Source organism: Lethenteron reissneri, chromosome 54 (assembly GCF_015708825.2).
Source record: "Lethenteron reissneri isolate LAM-NWPU_2019-01 chromosome 54, ASM1570882v1, whole genome shotgun sequence".
Classification (NCBI taxonomy): Eukaryota; Metazoa; Chordata; class Hyperoartia; order Petromyzontiformes; family Petromyzontidae; genus Lethenteron; species Lethenteron reissneri.
Window position 1 is genome coordinate 2471255 of NC_083832.1, and position 20557 is coordinate 2491811.

The following is a 20557-nucleotide window of genomic DNA, read 5'->3' on the forward strand; positions in this document are numbered from 1 at the left end:
AATATAGAAGCAATCGCGCCCTTTAAATAGGGTGCGAATTAGTGCGGCATATCGTACCCTACTTTGTATTCCTAATCCGCGACCCAGATAAATCCATCAGTGGAGAGAACCTGCAGTTTAATTGTATTTGCAAACACAAAGTAACGGTCTCTCACTGCTGCGTGATTTTATTTGTGGAAGACGAGCCCGAGAACAGATTCGCGTCAACGAATTTGATGCATTGCTACACGCTTAATGACGGTTAGTAAAAGTAACAATGCAAGTTGTAGCGGGCGCACTATTTTACGGACGTGAATAACCGTGACTTTTGAGGCACGGGGCCAAGCTCTGTGTGGGTGCGAATGCCACGCGAAAGAGGTGTGGGTGCCCTTAAGTGCCTCTTCCAAGTAGTGTGGGGGAAGATTGATGGCTCCTGCGAATGTGCGGCCAGGATGGCAGGATTCTCGGCGGCTGCGGCTGCCACGGGGTAACGACGCCTGGCAGTGATGGTGTGAGCGCTTGGTACAGAGAGGAGGAATTTGGAGTCGCGCCACGGACAGTTCTGCCGTGAGCTGTTAGTGTAGGGTGACAGAATGATACGGTTATGGCTCGCCACTGTAAGCTTATCACCGCTGACATGTAAATTGTGTCGGCGTAACACATCACCGCACACTGTTAACGCTTTCAATTTCATGTCGCTGATATCTAGGTGCATGTTGTGTAAAACGCCAATAAGAATGTACAGCTCCTCTTCTTGGTTCTTTCGGTAAAGTCACGTAGAAGGGAAATAATAAAATAAAAATAAATCTCACGACGTTTTCGGCCACAACGCAAGCAGCCGTCCTCAGGTGAACTTTCCGACAGACCTGTTCTTCACCTGAGGATGGCTGCTTGCGTTGTGGCCGAAACGTGAGAATTTTTTTTTATGTTTTATTGTATTATTTCCCTTCTACATGACTTTACCGAAAGAACCAAGAAGATTAATCCCTGCAGTTACGAAAGCTTTAAATCGAAATGTCCAGCTCTTTTATCAATCCACTGCTGAATGAAGGCCTCCCCACTCTGTGTTGGTCTTGGGGGTTGTGTGACCATACTTCACCAAGCTTCTCAGTGAGGATTTGTAAAGGACTGAGGAGGGAAGCCCAGGATCGGTTCAGATTTGCCATCGTGGCAAGATGTTAAATACCTCATGCTGCTATACAGGAAGTTGTGGGCTCGATCCCAACGCTGACACCTGTATATTTCGAGTTTTCATGTTCTCCCCGTGGTCGCGTGGATTTTTCTCCACATTTAGAATCAATGTCACGCATTACGAGTATTTGGCTGCTAGAAATTTCCACGTGATAAGCCACTTCGTTGAGCTATCATTTATGGCCAGGTCGCTTCTGAAAAGAGCAACGTAGCTGGCACAATTAAAGTAGTTTAGTTAATAGTTTTAAATAATTTAGATTTCACTTGCCACCGTGAGCTGGGGCCCCGTGTCCAACTCAGGCCTCGGGATTCACAGCGCGGCGCACGAAAGGCATTCCCCGCCGTGCTGCCCAGTGTTGACGATAGGTCACATACCATGATTGATGCAGAGTGAGGTTCGCTGCTGGTGTGAAACTTCAGCACTGCCACAGTCCTGGAGAATCTCTGGGGACACATCAAGCGGAGGGGGGCGGGGGGGGCAGATATCACGGTCATTACATCTCCGAAAAGCGTTTTTTACGCCAGCAATTACCAATTAAACGAATGCTTTATCTGATTAATCATTTCCTAGCTCAATTGCCCATGACGGTTCCCCCTTGGGGGGGCCGGGGGCGGGGGGAAGCGAGTGGCAGAGGGCGATCGGTGAGAGTGAGCCATAACAACGCTGGGTTTCCACGAAGGATCGGGATAAATTACACGACTCGTTGCAGAAGTTCCGTAACTTTTCGTTTTTGCCCAAAAAAATGCAATCGTTTTTTTCTCCCGAATTGCTTACGGTGGTGGCGGCGGTATACCGTTAGTTACGCGTCGCAGTTCACAGCAGAGTTGCGATTAGAGCTGCCTGGCTGCATGGTAAGTGACCCGGGGAGCGTATCTCTCCTTACTCACTCATTCCTAAAGTGCATTTATTAAGTACATAAATAAACCTCGCATAATCTGGTCGTGCGGGAAGTATACATTTCCATCCAGCCTGACGATGATTGTTTCATCGAAATAAACAGGGCATGTTGATTTTTTGTTATTTGAAGTGATTTAAAATGTGGTAATTCGGTATTGGTGAGGTTTTCCTTGATGAGTGACTAAACGTACGGCACGTCCGGCTGTAAAGTTTAACCACGCGAGGCTAACTCGGTGCCGTCTCCTGACCCTGCCGGTGTATTTGTTGCACACGTGTCATCAATTCAACCCCTCCACTGCAATTCTATTGCCGCGATCCAACTCAAGAATAAACATCAACGTTGTTATCACCTCGGGTTTTTTTTTGTGTTTGTTAAAAAAAAATTGGTGTTGATATTTATTCTATTGATAACGTCGGAATATATTTTGCACACAACAAAAGATAAATAATTGAGTCTTACATCACGATTCAACGAATGCATCCATGAGCCTTAGAATAAACATTTTTATCGACATATTGAAGCATCGCCCAGCACACCACATCCATGATACTTCTCGGCATGGCTGTGGTCGACGAGTTTCACACCCCCCTTCAGTCTACCCCGTGACCCAGGAAAATATTCGGTGGTGGGAAATGAAAGGAAAAACAAAACGGAATGTTTTGACGGCGCTTGCTTAAAAGCGCCCCATCAATTCAAAGCGCCCGAACGTCGTCGCGTCTCATCTAGACCGTTGCTATGCCCTGTTGCAGTTCAGTGATGGGGATGCTGAGTGGCATCTGTCCCTGTACGACGCGGGTTACACGCACCACCGGCCTGCAAGTGAACGCATTGGCGGTACAACGGTGTTGCGCGGTATAAAATAAGTAAATACGAATTCGCAATAGATATTTATTTTCCCCGCGATACGCTGCCCAGGTGCTGCATCGATATCGTTTCTCGTGACTTCGAAGCGGCCGTAAGACGAACGGTTATATGAGCGGCTGAACACGAAGCTTCACAGTCTGCTCTATTCTATTTCGGATTTCTAGAGTGCCCTTTTCCAGCGCGCTTTAAGATGCAATCCGACGGCGTTCAGTGAGGAAGGTGATGGAATGGATGGAGGGACAGGGGCTGGGAATGGTGCTGATGTTGTTGCAGGGGTAGGTAAGGCAGAGTAAGGTGGAATGTGATGGTGGGTGAGGGTGTCTGATGGGTGCAACGTGGATGAGAGGCAGTGGGGTATGGGGCACATGCGAGAAGTGGTGAAATGGGCATGGATGAGGATAGGTGGAGGGTGGTAGGAGCAGAGGTCTGGTGGCCGGACAGTTGTGCCGATGGAGGAGCACAGTGTAGCAGCACCCAGCCTGATGATGATTGACTGGCTCTGTGTTCCAAAGGAAGATTTGATTCCTCGTGCTCTAGATTTGGCCACGTGGTGTCCCCTCCACCCCCCCCCCCCAATTATTCTGTGAGAATGATGCAAATCTGGCTGGGTGTCCCTGAGAGCCCGACGGGCAACGGGGCGTTTGGCAGGCAAGGAGAAAGCTCTCGAGTTCAAACCCTGGTCACGGTGCTCACACCTCACTCTTACCCTCTCCCCTCCACACACCCCCACCTCCCCCGCACCCCCCTAATTCCCAGCTCGGCCTTGGACAGGCACCGCGCCATGAAGGTTGCGGTGAAGAAGCTGTCGCGCCCGTTCCAGTCGCTGATCCACGCCAAGCGGGCCTACCGCGAGCTGCGTCTTCTCAAGCACATGAACCACGAGAACGTGAGTGTGCAGGTTCCCTCTCGCTCCCCCCCCCCCGCCTTCCTCCTCCTCCTCCTCGCATCATCGCCAGCGCTCGCCAGTTTTTACTAAGTTAGGGTAGAACCGCATCGAGTAGGGCACGGGTCAAAACGTTCCGACGACAAACGGTACAAAAAAACACGATAGAAGCGCAAAGTATAGTAAGGGTAAAGAAATTGCTTTAAAAAAATGTATACAAATAAAACTAAACCATTTTTTTTATCTTACTGGGTCAAGCCCACTGAGAGACGTTGGCTTTTTTTTTTACAGAAGCAACCTGGCCACAAAAAGGTAGCTCAACGATGGGGCTCATCACCACGTGCAAATTTCTAGCAGCAAAATCATCTCAATTATAATCTAAGCGCACGTTTCTAAATGTGGAGGGGAAAAAAACAGAGGACGTGGCTGGAGAGAGACGCACACTTCAAATCAGTTCATCACGGCGTTTGTGCGACAGTTCCCAATGATGCAACACAAAGGAAACGCAAAGATAGTGTAGCTTGCTAACATGATGATGCAACACAAAAGAAACACAGAGATAGTGTAGCTTGCTAACATGATGATGCAACATAAAAGAAACACAAAGATAGTGTAGCTTGCTAACATGATGATGCAACACAAAGGAAACACAAAGATAGTGTAGCTTGCTAACACGGCCCTGGCTCTGTGCCCGGGGGAGCTGTCACACACACACACCTCTTGAGACTTTATTAATAACAATACGGACTTAAAAATTACGGTCAAATGCGTCATTATTTCAATACGCAGAGGTCACCGTGATGCTACTCCCAATGAGTTTTAATTTGGTTTTCACGCTGGAACTGTGTTCACCTTTTGCTATATTTAGTCAAACCCAGGACTGCCTTGAGAAAAAAAAAACTGACTAAATAGTCAAACGACAGAACCGATAATAGTAGGTGATCGCTTACTTAGGTAATGAGACAACCCAAACTCTGCTCGTAACGACGATCCCTGGTTTCCTAGTTCGTAGTGTGGTGCGCGCTAACCACGGAGGCACATCTCCGCCCCGTGGCCTCTTAGGCGTTACAAAAAGCTTCGTCTGTCCGTACCCTCAAGGTAATAATGTCACAAGAGCGGCCTAATTGAGTCCCCGACCACGATTAATCAGATTATGGTGATGCCGCACACTGGCAGAGGTGCACACGCGCAAAGTACGGTCGACTCGATTATCCGAGTGCGGTTTATCCGATTTGCGGACGAACCCCGCGCACCTGAGATTTTGACATGAATCATGGATTTTCCACTAAGCCCATATTAATAATCTAAAAACAGTTATGCATTGTTATTCTTGGACATGTTTATCACAAGTTACGTGCTTAACAAATATGTGCTCCTGTTAATCCGAAATCCACGTGATTGCCTCTGCAGTACAGTAGTTGCATATCTTTACAACAGTGGGTGGCGGAGTTGGATTGATGTTGATTGGCGTGGCTCTGCTGTCATCCACTTAGTGGGCTGAGTCTTCTGCGTGGGAGCAGGAAAGTGATATTATCACTGAGCATGCGCATCCATCGGTCGATCCATTAGTATTCGTTATAAATTGATACCTATATTCGTGTTTTTTGGAATAGAGATCCGCAGAAAATGGTTATATTTTTGGATTATCCGCGGCTATCCCTCCCCATCATTAGCACGGGTAATCGAGAGCTTACCGGAACAAAAAACGCAACACATTCTTCGATAACACTGATCTTAAACGGACACACACACACACATATATAATAGGTGACTATTTCGGGCAATACTCCTTCACAGCGCACAGAGAGAGACTGGGCCTCTCTGTGACTCCTACTTCTCTGGCCTCTCTCCGCGCTGTGACGAAAAGAGCCATTGGCCCCGAAACGTCACGAAATATATATATTTTTCTTTTAAAGGCCACAGCGTTCTTCACTGTGATCACTTTATTTTTATAAAAGCTTCAGACTTGCGTCAAACAGCTGTTCCAACACACAGGCTCCGCACGAGTCTTTTTGAACTCGCTCATGGCCATTAAGTATGAAAAATACATGGCCGTCGAGTATGAAAAATACAAAATAGGGTTTAACCACTTTCTGGCAATAAAACAGGTGTTATGGTGTTCAAACACCAAATAGAAACCTTTTGCAAGGAACCATGTCTGCATTAACCGCATGTACTTGTGGTAACCGTGCAAACAAACATGCTCTGATAATAAATGTCATTGTCTTTGAAACTGATTGGCCTACACAAGAGACAGCCTTCTTTAGGGCCTAGTCTCACCAGTTTCAGACTAGAGAACAACGCCAGAAGGTGAACATCGCAAAGCCAATGCCACTATCAGGGCATTTATAACTCGGGGTGAGCAGCAACAAAATGGGACCTTTTTTCCAGTACCAAAGTATGAAAAAATAAGAATAGGTTTTACCCTTTCTGGCAATACAACAGCTGTTAAGATTTCGATTTAAAGCTTTCGTGACTGCAGGGATTCATCTTCTTGGTTCTTTCGGTAAAGTCACGTAGAAGGGAAATAATGAAATAATGAAAATAAAACATAATAAAATAATTCTCAAGACGTTTCGGCCACAACGCAAGCAGCCGTCCTCAGGTGAAGAACAGGTCTGTCGAGAAGATTCAGACTCTCTTCAGATTCAGACTCTCTTCTCGACAGACCTGTTCTTCACCTGAGGACGGCTGCTTGCGTTGTGGCCGAAACGTCGTGAGAATTATTTTATTATGTTTTATTTTTATTATTTCATTATTTTCCTTCTACGTGACTTTACCGAAAGAACCAAGAAGCTTTTAAGATGTTCAAACACCAAACAGAAACCTTTTGCAAGGAATCACGTCTGCACGAACCGCACGCACTCGTGTTGAACACGCAAACAAACGTGGCCGTTAAGACCGCGACCCCCAACAAATTGGGGTTTAACGCAAATCGACAAAAAACGCGGCGGTCGCACGCGTCGAGCCCCACACACTTTGTGGTGGTGACGTGGCCCAGCGCTGGCGCTTTTGCCGCTCATTGCAGAGCTTCATAAGCAAACACAAAAGATAAAGAGTCCACGTGCAGCCTCTAACGAACTGTTGGGGGCAGTGCTGTTTTCCGCTTGTTGCAGAGGCTTGCAAGCCAGTCCTGGTGTGGACTCTGGCATGTGTTAACCGTACAAATACGCTCTGTCTGTTTCCCGGTGGACGTTAAAAGATCACCCAGCGTTATTGGAACCGGGTAGGCCCTTTTTGCGTAGTCCAAATTTTACGAACTCGGAAACATTCTCGCAAAAATCGCTCAATTGGGACCACGCTTGGCAGCAGTTGCTCCTGACCGGCGGACCATATGCGCTACGAGAACAGTTGCTGCGAATACAAAATGTGCTCAATTACTCATAATTACCCGTGTGTACGTGCACGCACCTGCTGCCCCCGGAATCACTCCCACCACATTGACTCACCTCGATTTGAGTTTACGCACCTCCGTTGCCAATCCCAGCCCTGGGGGGAGGGGGGGGAAACGAAGCCACCCAGGAGTGTGGTTCTGACGCCAGCGCGTGTGTGCATAGGCCGGCCCAAAACAGCGTACAGCAGAGCGCAATGCTCCCGTCGTTCCAATGCAGGGTAATAGAGGAAGCTGTGTCTGTGCACGTCTGTGCTTGCCCTCTCCCTGCAGGTAATTGGGCTGCTGGATGTCTTCACACCTGACAAGTCTCTGGATGTATTCAACGACATGTGAGTTCCCTGCCGTGTGCGCGCGTGCACATGCATGCACCGTACGTGCTTGCGTGTGCTTGCGCGCGTACGGACATTAAAAAGACCGATTCAGATAATGGTCACAGGCGTTGGCCGTAGTCGGAAATGGAGCTCGGGTCTCCGGGTTCATAGCGCAGCGCATGGACCGCCACTACTCTACCGCTCCCCACTCTGGTCACAACAACAAAGACAAAGATCCCCCGTATAGTCTTTAACAGACTGTTGGGGCAAGTGCTGTTAGCGGGGCTATCTGTTGAGGCCAGCACAACACGCCAGGGTGTGGGTGGCCAGCGCCACACCTGTTCGCATGCGTCATCTCCCCAGTGCCAATATTTACACACCACGCCACCCAGTGACTCTTTTAAGGCCGAGTCGGCCTCGGTGAGGGCCCAGGACCGGGTTTAAATATTCGTCAGCATTGCTGGCTTCAAATAGGGGTCGCTGGGTTCATAGCATAATGCTGTAACCACTACGCTACCTCTCCGCACGCACGTACATGCGTATGCGTACGCGCTGAGAGTGTCAGGTTTCAGGTACTCGTGATTCGATGAGTTGTCACGAGTCAGGATATCGAAACGTGCATTGAGATTGTTTCGATAATTTTGCTGCTTTAAATGTCCACTTTGTTGAGCACTCATTTGTGGCCAGGTTGCTTCTGAAAAATAAGTTAACACTTATTTTGATTGTGTTTGTGTGATTTGTTTACCTTTCTCGTACTTTGCACTACTATTGTATGTTTGTACTGTTTGTTGTTGCAACGTTCTTACCTCGTGCCCCTACTGGATATCTTTGAAAGAAAAATTTATAGCTCATCCGATTCCTCCAGCATAAATAAAGATTCTGATTAAGTGTCGGTTATGTTTGTTATTGTTTCGTATCGCTCATGTGGATCGACTGTCGCATCGGGCCCATCTAGTTTGGACAACCATCACTCGATTTGCGAACGTTCGCTTGAGGAAATTTTGCCTTGACGCGATTGACAAATTACGGAGACCTTTCGATAAGCGAAAATCTAATTTCCGCGTGAACGAAATTTCTCTCCGACTGTGTCATCATCCGTCCACGACATCGTCGTCATGGTTTCTCTGCAGTGCAACAAGTAAAGCCTCCACATCCCCTCTAGAGTCATTCGAACATGCAGCAGATCTTTTGGCGAGTTCCCTGAAAAGTCTACTCTTGGTTCTTTCGGTAAAGTCACGTAGGTGTAAAATAAAATAAATTAAATCGCGACGTTTCGATCGCCACACAAGAAATCATCATCATTAGTTTGAAATTAATAATTGTTCAATCGTTTTCATATTTATGTTCTCTATTACTGCTACTACCATTTTTATGTCGTCAAAAGTGATAAAGTCGTTTTATCCTTAGGGTTTGGAGTAGAGTTGGAATTACTGTCCAAAACGAGTCCCTAATTTTACGGATTAAATTAATGGAAAATCCATTTCCGACTTACGAAATGGCTTTGTGCGTGTGTCTTTTAAACAACACACAGCCCTTTCGAACGGCCGTTTTGTCAATCCGTGCTGTGTGGATTGCGGTGCTCAGGTACACCGTGTTATTGAATTTTACCAGGTAAGGCCCCACTGAGCCATGTAGCTTCTTTACCAGAAGCCACCTGGCCACAGATGATAGCTCAGCGATGTGGCTTTTTGTCATCGCGTGGAAATTGATAGCAGCAGCGTGACCTTGATTCTAAATGGGGAATGGGGATAAATCGGAGGACCCGGAGAAAAATCCACGTGACCACGGGGAGAACATGCAATATGCCAAACTGATAGGTGTCACTTGGTGGAGGTACAGCCCATAGATGAGGGAGCATAGAAGTAGAGTACAGCAATGGATTTAGCTTCACTGCCCTCTTCTGCCAGCAACCTAAGCCCTGCTTGTACTGTCTGTTGCGCTCGGTAATATGCCGCTCATCCAAGAACCATCCAGGCCCAAGCTAATTCGCTGTCCTGATATCTAACAAGATGGGGCGCTTTCCGGGCGATTGGGTCATTCGCCACATTTTGTTTCTCGTCTGTCTCGTTTGTTTGCGCTTATTTAGTTTGTCCGCCTCAGGGGTAACGTTTGCAGAAAATGTGAATAATAACTTATGATGCGCACGACTCAATGCCTACATCATGAGAAAAATAATCTGTCAACAATATAATAATAGGGTTTTCCCCCTTTTTTCTGGCAACAAATCTGAAACCTTTTTACAAAGAATCATGTGTGCATTAACCACAATACTTGCGGTCAAAATGCAAACAAACAACACACTATGATAATACTTGTATAGTCCTTGAAAGGTTTCAGTTTTGTTGTCAGAAAAAAGGGGAAAAACCCTATTATTATGTTTTGGTACTGGCAAAGGAGGTCTAATGATGTAAATATATGAACAGTTACATGTCAAGACAAAGATCCCCCTTGTAGCCTGAAAAGACTATTGGGGCAAGTGCTGTTAGCGAGCACCTATGAAGGCCGGCACGGCATGCCAGTGGGTTGGTGGCCAGCATCACCCCCTGCCGCCTTAATCTCCCCAGGGGCGATGTTTACTACACACCGCAACCAGGTGCTCATTTGAGGCTGAGTCCACCTAGGGGAGGCCTAGGACTGGTTCAGATAATGATCACCAGTGTTGGCCGTGAACGGGAATCGAACCCGAAGCTGCCAGGTTCATAGTGCAGTGTGCTAACCGCTACACCGACGCTTCCCAAAACCACACATGCACACACGCACGTGTGTGGCGGCTTCCCCTCTCGACTCGCTCGACAACGCTCGACAACGCGCGTGTTGTCTTCCCAGGTACCTGGTGACGCACCTGATGGGCGCCGACCTCAACAACATCGTCAAGTGCCAGAAGCTGACCGACGACCACGTGCAGTTCCTCGTCTACCAGACCCTTCGCGGCCTGAAGGTGAGCGGCGTCCTTGCACCGGGCGGGGGGGGCGGTCGTGCCCAGCGGGTTAACCCTGCCCAGGGAGGCGGCCCTGCCTAGGAGAGAGCAGTTGTGCTCATGGGGGCATCCCTGCCCAGGGTGAGTGCCGTACTTGCCCAGAGGGGGTGGGGGGGGGGGTAAGCCGTGCCCCGGGGATGGCGGCCATGCCCCGGTAGGCAGCCGAGCCCAGAGGGGGGCGGTCAGTGCCCGGGTGGGCAGCCCTGCCTAGGGTGGCCGTGCCCCGGTAGGCAGTCCTACCTAGGGTGGCCGTGCCCCGGTAGGCAGTCCTGCCTAGGGTGGCCGTGCCCCGGTAGGCAGCCCTGCCTAGGGTGGCCGTGCCCTGGGAGGCAGCCGAGCCCAGTGGGGGGTGGCCGTGCCCGTGAAAGGGGGGATGGGGGGGAGGTCTGCACCGGGTAATGATCCTGGCCAGTGGGGTGGCGGTGCACACTTGGCAAGATGACAAGCTCGCCACGCGCCACACACTGCGCACGTCAGCCGTGACAGTCGACTGTCAAAATGATGAAACCGCGAGAAATGTTGTCAATACCATGCCCTCAAAAGTTTATGTTCTTTGTGCTGATGCACCACTGCCAGTGCAGTATCACAAACAAAACGAATTGAGTACTCTGTTTTTGCTTCGATTCATACAATTCGGCATAAATCATTCCCACACATGAGGCTGAAAACGTGTGTTGACCCAGACCATCATCATCATCACCACCACCATCATCACCACCACCACCACCATCATCACCACCACCACCATCATCATCATCATCACCATCGCCACCACCATCATCATCATCGCTTTTTGTTACCGCGTCACGCGGTGATTTTGCGGCGTAACAGCGGATGTCGTATATCCTGCCGATCGATTGTAAAACAAGAATAAATAGTAAACTCTTACTTCGAAACGATTTTATTGACTGACCGTTCCAGCGGCACCACTCGCGACGCTCGCCATCACGGCTCTGGCGGAAGGGAACTTCAATAAGATTACGGTGGATCGGTGCACCGTCTGTGAAAGCGGCGGCGGCAGAAGGAGTGAAAGCCCCTCCTTGCTGCCACTACTCGGAATCTTTATTTATTATTTTATTCTGGAGAAATCCGACGAGCCATGAAGCTCTTTTTCACAGATGTCCAATAGCCACCTTCCTGGTTGCACTTGTGTGTGTGTGTTGAACTTGGGGAGCGGTAGTGTAGCAGTTAGCGCGCTGCGCTATGAACCTGGCGACCCGGGTTTGATTCCCGCTCACGGCCAACACCAGTGACGAACCGGTCGCGGGGCTCCCCTAGGTCGACTCAGCCTCAAACGAGTACCTAGTGCGATGTGTAACCACCGTCACTAGGGAGACAAAGGCGGCCGGGCGTGGTGCTGGCCACCCACCCCCTCGTGTGCCATGCCGGCCTTCATAGGTGCTCGCTAACAGCACTTGCCCCTACAGTCTGTTAAGGCTAAATGGGAGATCTTTGTCTTTGTTGAACTTCTCTCGCATCGTGCGTAGCCAACCGTGCTTATCGGAGGTGCGGAAGGGAAGGACAACAAACAACACAAAAACTGTGTTTTATAGAAGTGAGTTTTGAGTCTTGGCTATAATAACCCCATGCACCGTGTTTTGTGTCTCCCTGCAGTACATTCACTCGGCCGGAATCATTCACAGGGTGAGTCTCACTGCCTTCCATGTGCCAGCCAAACTCTGCACGGCGTACAAAACGAATCTATCCATAATAGAGGTTTTTTTGGGTTAAATTGCGTGAATATAAATGTGTCGTCAAACCCGCCGCCACCCGACACTGCCAGTTCGTAAAGTTTGTCACGTTAACAAAAACGTGCCAATTGGTTACGAGTTCAGCGCATCTGGTGTGTTGGAGAGTAAAACCCACAACATTTACAATTCGAGTATAACGTTTTGCCAGTAATTACAACCAGCATCATTAGGCGACAGCGAGACACAAGGAGCCCGAAAGAGCCTCTCTAGAGCAGTGTTTTTCAAACTTTTCTCATCTCCGTAGACCACTGTATAAACTGTTAACTTATTTTTTATTTTACCGGCTAAGGCCCCATTGAGCCTTAGAGGGAGAGAACTCTTTTTTTTCAGAAGCAATCTGGTTTTCATAAATGATAGCTCAACGAATTGGCTTCTGATCGTCGCTTAGCAGCCAAATAACTCTATAAACACGTGACGTTGATTCTAAATGTGGAGGCAAAAAACCGGAGGGTCCTGAGAAAAATTGACGCTACCACACGAAGAGAGAGAGAGAGAGACATGCACACTCCAAATATACGCGTGTCAGGGTTTGGATTGAACCCACGTGGGAATGATGCCCCACGCTTCGAAGTGGACAGGGGGGAAAAGTACGGAACATAAAAAATATACACGCAACATTGCCGATGCTTTAGAGAGGATGGAGAGGAAACTTACGAGGACTTTAATTCTAGATTTGAAGCTTTCGTGACTGCAAGGATTCATACTCTTAGTGTTTTTCGGTAAAGTCATGTAGGTTAAAAATGAAATTAAAATTAATAAACGTAAAAGAATAAAAATCACGACGTTTCGGAGGCAACACAAGCTTCCGTCTTTAGGTGAAACCGTCACAGCAAAATATCTGTATCAAGTGAAAAGAAGTCCCAAGAGGCACGACCTTATATAGTGGTTAAGGGGGGAGGAGCCAAGATGGGCCACGGGAGAGGAGGAGTTGTGAGATGGTCAGTACGGCTGCTGGAACTGAGCCTTTGTAATGTAGATGGCGGAAGTAGATAAGCCAGCTTTTAATTTCATTTTTTACCTACGTGACTTTACCGAAAAAACTAAGATTACTAGGACTTTGCCCGGTGTTCGCTGTGGGTCCCCCGGGAGCAGCGCTGGCAGGGGATGGCGTGACCCTCGTAAGACTCTGCGCGGTATTCCCACCTCCTCCCCACCCCCCCAAGGATCTGAAGCCCAGCAACCTGGCGGTGAATGAAGACTGTGAGCTCAAGGTTAGCGACTGTCGCAACAACATCACACCCGACGACTACAGATGTTGTGCACTTCATATATACATACACAGTTGGCTCTCGATTATCTGCGCCCATGATGGGGAGGACAGCTGCAGATAATGAAAAATCGTGGATAATCCAAAAATATACAATTTTCCACGAATCTATGTGCCTAAAACCCACTAATGTAGGTACACATTATGATTGAGTTCAGTTTAGTTTGTGAATGAACGAAAACAAATGATTGCTCGATCAATTCACGTGCTCGGTGATACTAACAATTTCCTGCTCCTGAGCAGGAGACTAGGCCCACTCAGTGGACAGCAGCAGAGCCACTCCAATCAACACCAATCCAACTCCGCCACCCGCTGTTGTAAAGATATGCAACTACTATTACGTCGCTTTTTTTTTTAAAGACAGTCCTGGGATTGACTAAATATAGCAAAGGATGAACAAAGTTCCAGTGGGCAAACAAAATGAAAATGCATTGGGAGACGCATCACGGTGACATCTGCGGAGCCTGAGGCTCACCAAGGAGGGTTCCTGCAGCGTTCAGATATTTGGTTAACCCTTGGGTGAATGTTTGACGTGTGGGACGAAATCAGAGTGCCTGGGAGAAAACCCACAGGCACGAAGAGAGAGCACTTTTTTATTTAGCAAATGCTTTTTACACAGAGCACCAGATACACGGGAAAAATAAATACATAATTACATGGATACGTCAATGTTATGTGATACAGGTCAGCACAAACAGGTTCAGTGAAGCCACCTGATGCACTACAGCCTCAAGGCCTTCTTTGTAGCCTCGTGGATTTTCCAATTTCACGAATCCGCGACCCACCAATCCTTCCCCACCCAGAGTGATGGATGACTGGCGTGTGTGACCACGCTTGGCTCGAAACACGCGGAGTGCTGCTTGTTGCAAACGAACCACAATAACTCATACTCTTAGTTCTTTCGGTAAAGTCACGTAGGTAAAAAATGAAATTAAAATTAATAAAAAATAAAAAAAATAAAATCACGACGTTTCGGAGGCAACACAAGCTTCCGTCTTCAGGTGAAACTGTCAAGTGGACGTCGTGATTTTATTGTTTTTATTTTTTATTAATTTTAATTTCATTTTTTACCTACGTGACTTTACCGAATGAACTAAGAGTATGAATCCTTGCAGTCACGAAAGCTTCAGATCTAGAATGAACCACAATAACATCGCTGACCATCTCTTCAGGGAGCTATAAACCATCGCGCGAACTGCGTTCATCCCCGTAGCAGCGGCGGCGTTTAGGCGAGCTGTCGAATAAAGACGGTGGTCGCCGCATCGCGCGCTTTCGGATGCGCTTGTGCGCTTTCGGATGCGCTTGTGCGGCCGTCGTGAAAGCTCTTCATTCCGTTATTAGGAAGCCACTGCAGCTGTGCGCTTTTAAGTGATTTAGATTGAAAACTCATTTCTTCTCCCGCCGCATCTCCGATTAGCGTGGTTGGCTACGTACGGTGTGAAAGAAGTTCTACATACACACATACTTACGGAGTCTCTTCAATAGCAAAAGACAACCCCCCCCCCCCGCTTCGTCCCCCCAAAGCCTACACAGACATCAACTCTGATCTCGCTCTAACACATGGATTCGGTGACAGCCACCATGCCAAGAGGGTGGGTGCGGTGATCCGTTGGTTTGGATCTCGCCGTGGAAAAGTTGATTGGTTTGGGGTGTGGGGTGGAGGTGCAATGTATTGATGTAGAGCTGCGACATCCCATTGTTTAAATAATCGATTGTCGGCTCCGTTTGTCGACTGATTGGATAACTCTAAAACAATTCGAAGAAAAAAAAGGTCGCGCTTGTTTTCTGGCACGCCACCGGACAGAAGGTGATGGGCGAGGCTTGGTGATGTCACCTACATGACCAGCCATGTGACACTAGCTGCAGCTTGCAGGGGGTTTCCCACCTTTGGTGGACAGCTGCGATAATCTAAAGCAGTGGCTGTTAACCTGCGGTGCACGCTGCACCCCCTTGGGGTGCCAGATGCCCTTTCTGGTGGTGCGAGTCGTGACCAGGTGGTTTTTTAAGGTAAATCCTCGAAAACACATGAAGCACGGGCACGTCAGTGTCATCTTACTTGGTTTCATCAAACCTACGTCTTTATTAAGATTATATATTTTTTTTACGATTCAGAACCAAGTTCAAGTTCATTCATTAGGTTTAGCCCTGTGAGCCATTCGGCTCTTGAATCGGGTGCAACCGCAACAAACAAAAAACTTAAACATGAACAAGAAAACATCTTAAAGTGACTATGTGCAAACAGAAAATCCAAGAAAAGACAGCAAAATATTGCAGAAAAATCACCGTACACCAACGCTGTGTGCAAAAATCCCAGTGGGATACAAGTCAAACAACAACAACAACCACAAGACAACTTAGATTAAGGCCATCAGTCTAACTTTGTACTACAACAAACAAACATGGCCAAACCAAAAAACTTTTCGAAAATCACCAAAATAAAGCCATAAAAGCAATGAAACAGTGATCATAGGAACTGTGACCGAATTTTCACAATAAACGACATAAACAACATGTACTACCAAACCCTGCAGCCATAGCTGGCTGCATGAGTCACTCCACAACAGTAGGAGCATCAGTCGGAGTATCAACATTTTTCAATGCACCTTTAAGATCAGCACACTAAATCAAAACACAGATCATACTTTGCAGCGATCATCTGGATCGAAACATTGTATTTAGGCCACTAAGGGGTGCAGGCTGCATTAAAGGTGAAGAACCACACTGTTTTGATTTAAAGCTTTCGTGACTGCAGGGATTCATATTCTTGGTTCTTTCGGTAAAGTTACGTAGAAGGGAAATAATAAAAGAATCAAATATAAAACAATAATTATTCTCACGACGTTTCGACTGCAACACAAGCAATCATCATCAGGTGTGTTGCAGTCGAAAAGTCGTGAGAATTTTTATCGTTTTATATTTTATTATTTGATTATTTCTCTTCTACGTGACTTTACCGAAAGAACCAAGAATATATAACCACACTGCTCTAAAGCAGGGGTGGGGAACGTCCGGCCCACGGGCCGTATAAGGCCCGCTAAATAATTTGGTCTGGCCCTGCCAAGGCAACCGCACGACTCGAAATTGAATAAATCTAGGCGCTTTTTTCATAGCAACATGAATGTAATTTTGTACGGCCCACGAATGATGTTATAAATATCTAAATGGCCCTCGGCAGAAAGAAGGTTCCCCAGCCCTGCTCTAAAGGAACGGAGGCTCCAGGAAGCCGACCGCGAGGAGAGCAAGCGGTCGATTGAAACAATTTCTAGTCGGATTTTCACTCTTCAAGGTTCTAATCGTGCACCAGCTCTGTAAAGAACGGTGGCGTCGACGTGACGCGGCCCCCTGGCGACGCTGTCTCCGTATAGATCCTGGACTTTGGGTTGGCGCGGTTGACGGACGAGGAGATGACTGGCTACGTGGCCACCCGCTGGTACCGCGCGCCCGAAATCATGCTCAACTGGATGCACTACAACCAGACCGGTGAGCTACGTGGCGTGCGCCGAGTTCACACAGCCGCTGCGTCAGTTTAACACGTATTGCCCGATGATGCTGGATGCAATTACCAGCGAAACGTCGTACTCAAATTGTAAATGTGGTGGTTTCACGCTTCAACACACCGGTGGGCTAAAGCAGTGAACTATTTGTCTTTTGTCAACGTGACACTTTTTTACTGATTGGCCGTGTCGGGTGGTGGAGGGTTACGACACATTTATAAATAATGCGATCTAAACCCAAAAACGTTGATTATGAATAATATTGGTCGCGAAAGCCTACGTGTTAAACTGACGTAGTAGTAGTAGGAGTAGTCGTTGTGCTGTTGCGACCAATATTTATCCATGAGAGAGATTTTTTTTGGGTTCGGTCGTGTGAATATAAATGTGTCGTTAAACCCGCCACCACCCAGCCAATTAGTGAGGTTTGACACGTGAACGAAACATGCCGATTGGTTACCAGTTCAGCACACCGCTTGTGTGTTGGAGAGTAAACCCACAACATTTACAATTCGAGTCCCGTGACACTTCACCGGTAATTACGACGAGCATCATCAGGCGAATTGTCTCCAACACACCGGTGTGCTGAATTAGTAACTTTAATTGGCTGTGTCGAGTGGTGGCTGGTTTAACGACACATTTATATTCACGCGATCTAACCCCCAAAAGAACTCTTTTGGAGCCATCGCATGTGCTGTGTGCAGTGTTCAGCCTGTGCAGTGTGATACGAACCACGTGTAACGAACGCGTGGTGCGTTGTGACCCATATGATGTGCGGCGGTGTGTCGTGCTGCTCGTGCGATGCGGTGTGTCCCATATGACATGTGGGTCGTGGTGTGTTGCGGTGACCCTGTGGCGCGTGGCGTGACCTCCGTGATGTGACCAGGGGTGTCCGTGGCATGCGGCAGGGGCGCAATGTGTAGTGTATGCGCAGTGTGGTGTGACTTATGGTGTGACCCGCGTGTGCTGTGCGTGGTATGACCTGTGCCATTTTCAGTGGACATCTGGTCTGTGGGCTGCATCATGGCTGAACTCCTGACCGGACGGGCACTTTTCCCTGGGACTGACTGTATCCTTCTAAAACCTGCTTCTTTTGAAAGGGGGGGGCGGGGGGGGGGGAACGTTAAACGGCGTACGTGTGTGCAGGTGGCTGGCTGGGTGGCCCCCGGGGGCCTCATCTCATGCCAGAGAGACACCGAGTGGACAACCACTGTGGGTTGGGTGTGAATGTGACTTTCAGCTGCACGCGGTTCAACTCTGAGTTGGTGGTCTCGGCCCAATGGATCGTCGAGGGCTACGTAAGAACCACCGTCACTTAAAATGAGTTTTTGTCACATGATTGTCATTAATTCCGGCTCTGAGGCATTCACGTTTTGGTTCGATTGAAATTTCACCGTCTGCAGGGAATCTAAAACTCGTATCTCCCAAAGTGGCTGTAGAAGTTACTTACGAAGTACTTTTAAAGACATCATCTACCCGTGCCATTCTCCAACACAGGGCAGTGCACCGTTCCCTGTGAGAATTTCTCAAATGTGAGTGTCGTCATCCTACGATCACGCTGACAGTCTAGTGGGAATATAATTGTGAGAAATGTCGGCGTTTCAGTACGCGTCACCTCTGCTGGAACTCGCTTGTCTCAGTGGCCCACAAGCCTCCTCATGCCAGCAGCACAGAAGTCTCGTGGCTCATCCGTAAGCCGCGACTTTATTCAGCATTGTCATTCATTCGCAGTTGCATCACCTCTTCTTGGTTCTTTCGGTAAAGTCACGTAGAAGGGAAATAATTAAAATTTTACATAATAATTTTTTTATTATGTTTTATAAAATAATATATTATGTTTTATTTTTATTATTTTATTATCTCCCTTCTACGTGACTTTACCGAAAGAACCAAGAAGATGAATCCCTGCAGTCACGAAAGCTTTAAATCGAAAGTTGCATCACCGTCAACCGCCTTCCACTCGGCGCTTCTCTCGGAACGTTGCGTGGCCGGACGTCTGAAGGGGCTATGTCTGGGCTCCCTGTCAGGGGTTTGCAGAACGACCCCATCCAAGCTTTCCCGACAATTCCACGGGTGCTGAATCGCCACTCTGCCCCATTTCTCCGCAGGCCACACGGCATTTCTCCCGAATATCAAACCTTCGCATTGTTCTCCAGCAAGTCGCAGAGCAAGCGCACCGTGGTGACAATCTGTCGGCGTTTATTGAAGGCAACGGTTACGGGACTCCCTGCACGTCGCTAAAGCGCGTTGCCGTCGTTTTGATGGGACGTTGTAGGGAACAGATTTCATCTCTTTCCTGGAGAACCTAGACACCCTAGCGTCAAGGGCGCTATAGTATCAAAAGATAAATCATCACCGAGGTTGACGTTTGATGATGGGCGTGAAGGAATTTAGCACCCAGTCAGCAGTCTTCAAGTTCAAGTTCATTTATTAGGTATAGCCATGTGAGCCATTCGGCTCTTGAATCGGGTGCAACCACAACAAACAAAAAACAAAAACATGAACAAAAAAACATCTTAAAGTGAATATGTGACTGAGTGCAAACGGAAAATCCAAGAAAAGACAGCAAAATATTGCAGAAAAAACACCGTACACCAACGCTTCGGGGTAAGTATGTATGTTGAACATCTTTCGCATTGTATGTAACCCATCACGCGGGAGCAGCACGTTGAATCGTCCGTGACGAGTTGACTTTCCCAAAGGTGCGTGTCTCCCGTTGCGCCCAAAATATTAACGGAGGAACAACATTTTTACGGGATTTGCTGTGCCTTATCACCCAAGATTCCTGTGTGAAGGAAAGCGAATTTCTGTCTCGCTCCATCACAGCTGATGAAACTCGAAACCCCTCACTGAACCAGAGAGTTAGCACGTCAGCCAATAATGTAACCGTGACTTTACATCGCATCTCGTATCAAACAGCTGAAATGGCATCCAAAATATTGGCAAATATTTTTTTTAAATGTATCCCCCGCGAGAGTAACTTTTAACATGGCCCTGAAGCCATCGGGTCCCCCGATAATCACGTGGTAGACCGGCCCACTGGGCATTCTCAACACGCACGGCCCCTTCGATGTCCTTGGCTATAGAGTGACGCACGAGTGTAAATTTAGTTGTGATTTTTTTGTTGTTGTTGCGCTATGCAAGTGTGGCTTGCCAAACGAGTCTAACTTGCGGGTGCGCCTGCGTAGGGCGCGGCCGAGACGGTGAATTCACATTTCTCTAAAACTGCTTTCGTCATCCACGCTGGGCACAAATGACAGATCACGCCGGCATCTCGGAGCAACCGATGGGCATTTATTTTTTTGCAAAACAACCTGCAGTTGGTGATAGCAAATAAAATGTGTCAAAACAAACGCAACCCCCGCAATTGCTCGCTCGCCCGCCACGAGCTGGGCGGAACGGAAGGATGGGTCTCCACTCGAGGAAGCTCTCGAGCAGTGGTTCTCAACCGGGGGGGGGGGGGGGGGGATACGTAGACCTCTGGGGGTACAACGTGGCAATGTTCCCAGGGGGGGGGGGGGGTACGTGCGTGTGGTGATTTATAAATGCG

At 48.0% G+C, this 20557-nt stretch overlaps 1 protein-coding gene across 1 annotated transcript in view; it reads left to right on the forward strand.

The window, feature by feature from the left end:
* Positions 1-431: 431 nt before the first annotated feature.
* LOC133356460 (mitogen-activated protein kinase 14-like) overlaps positions 432-20557 on the forward strand; it is a 28338-nt gene continuing 8212 nt past the window's right edge. Inside the window, exons 1-8 of the mRNA XM_061573993.1 lie at positions 432-466; positions 3690-3819; positions 7481-7539; positions 10348-10459; positions 12113-12142; positions 13413-13460; positions 16882-16996; positions 18005-18076. Coding sequence (XP_061429977.1) covers positions 432-466; positions 3690-3819; positions 7481-7539; positions 10348-10459; positions 12113-12142; positions 13413-13460; positions 16882-16996; positions 18005-18076 — 601 coding nt within the window. The remainder of the gene's footprint in view (positions 467-3689; positions 3820-7480; positions 7540-10347; positions 10460-12112; positions 12143-13412; positions 13461-16881; positions 16997-18004; positions 18077-20557) is intronic.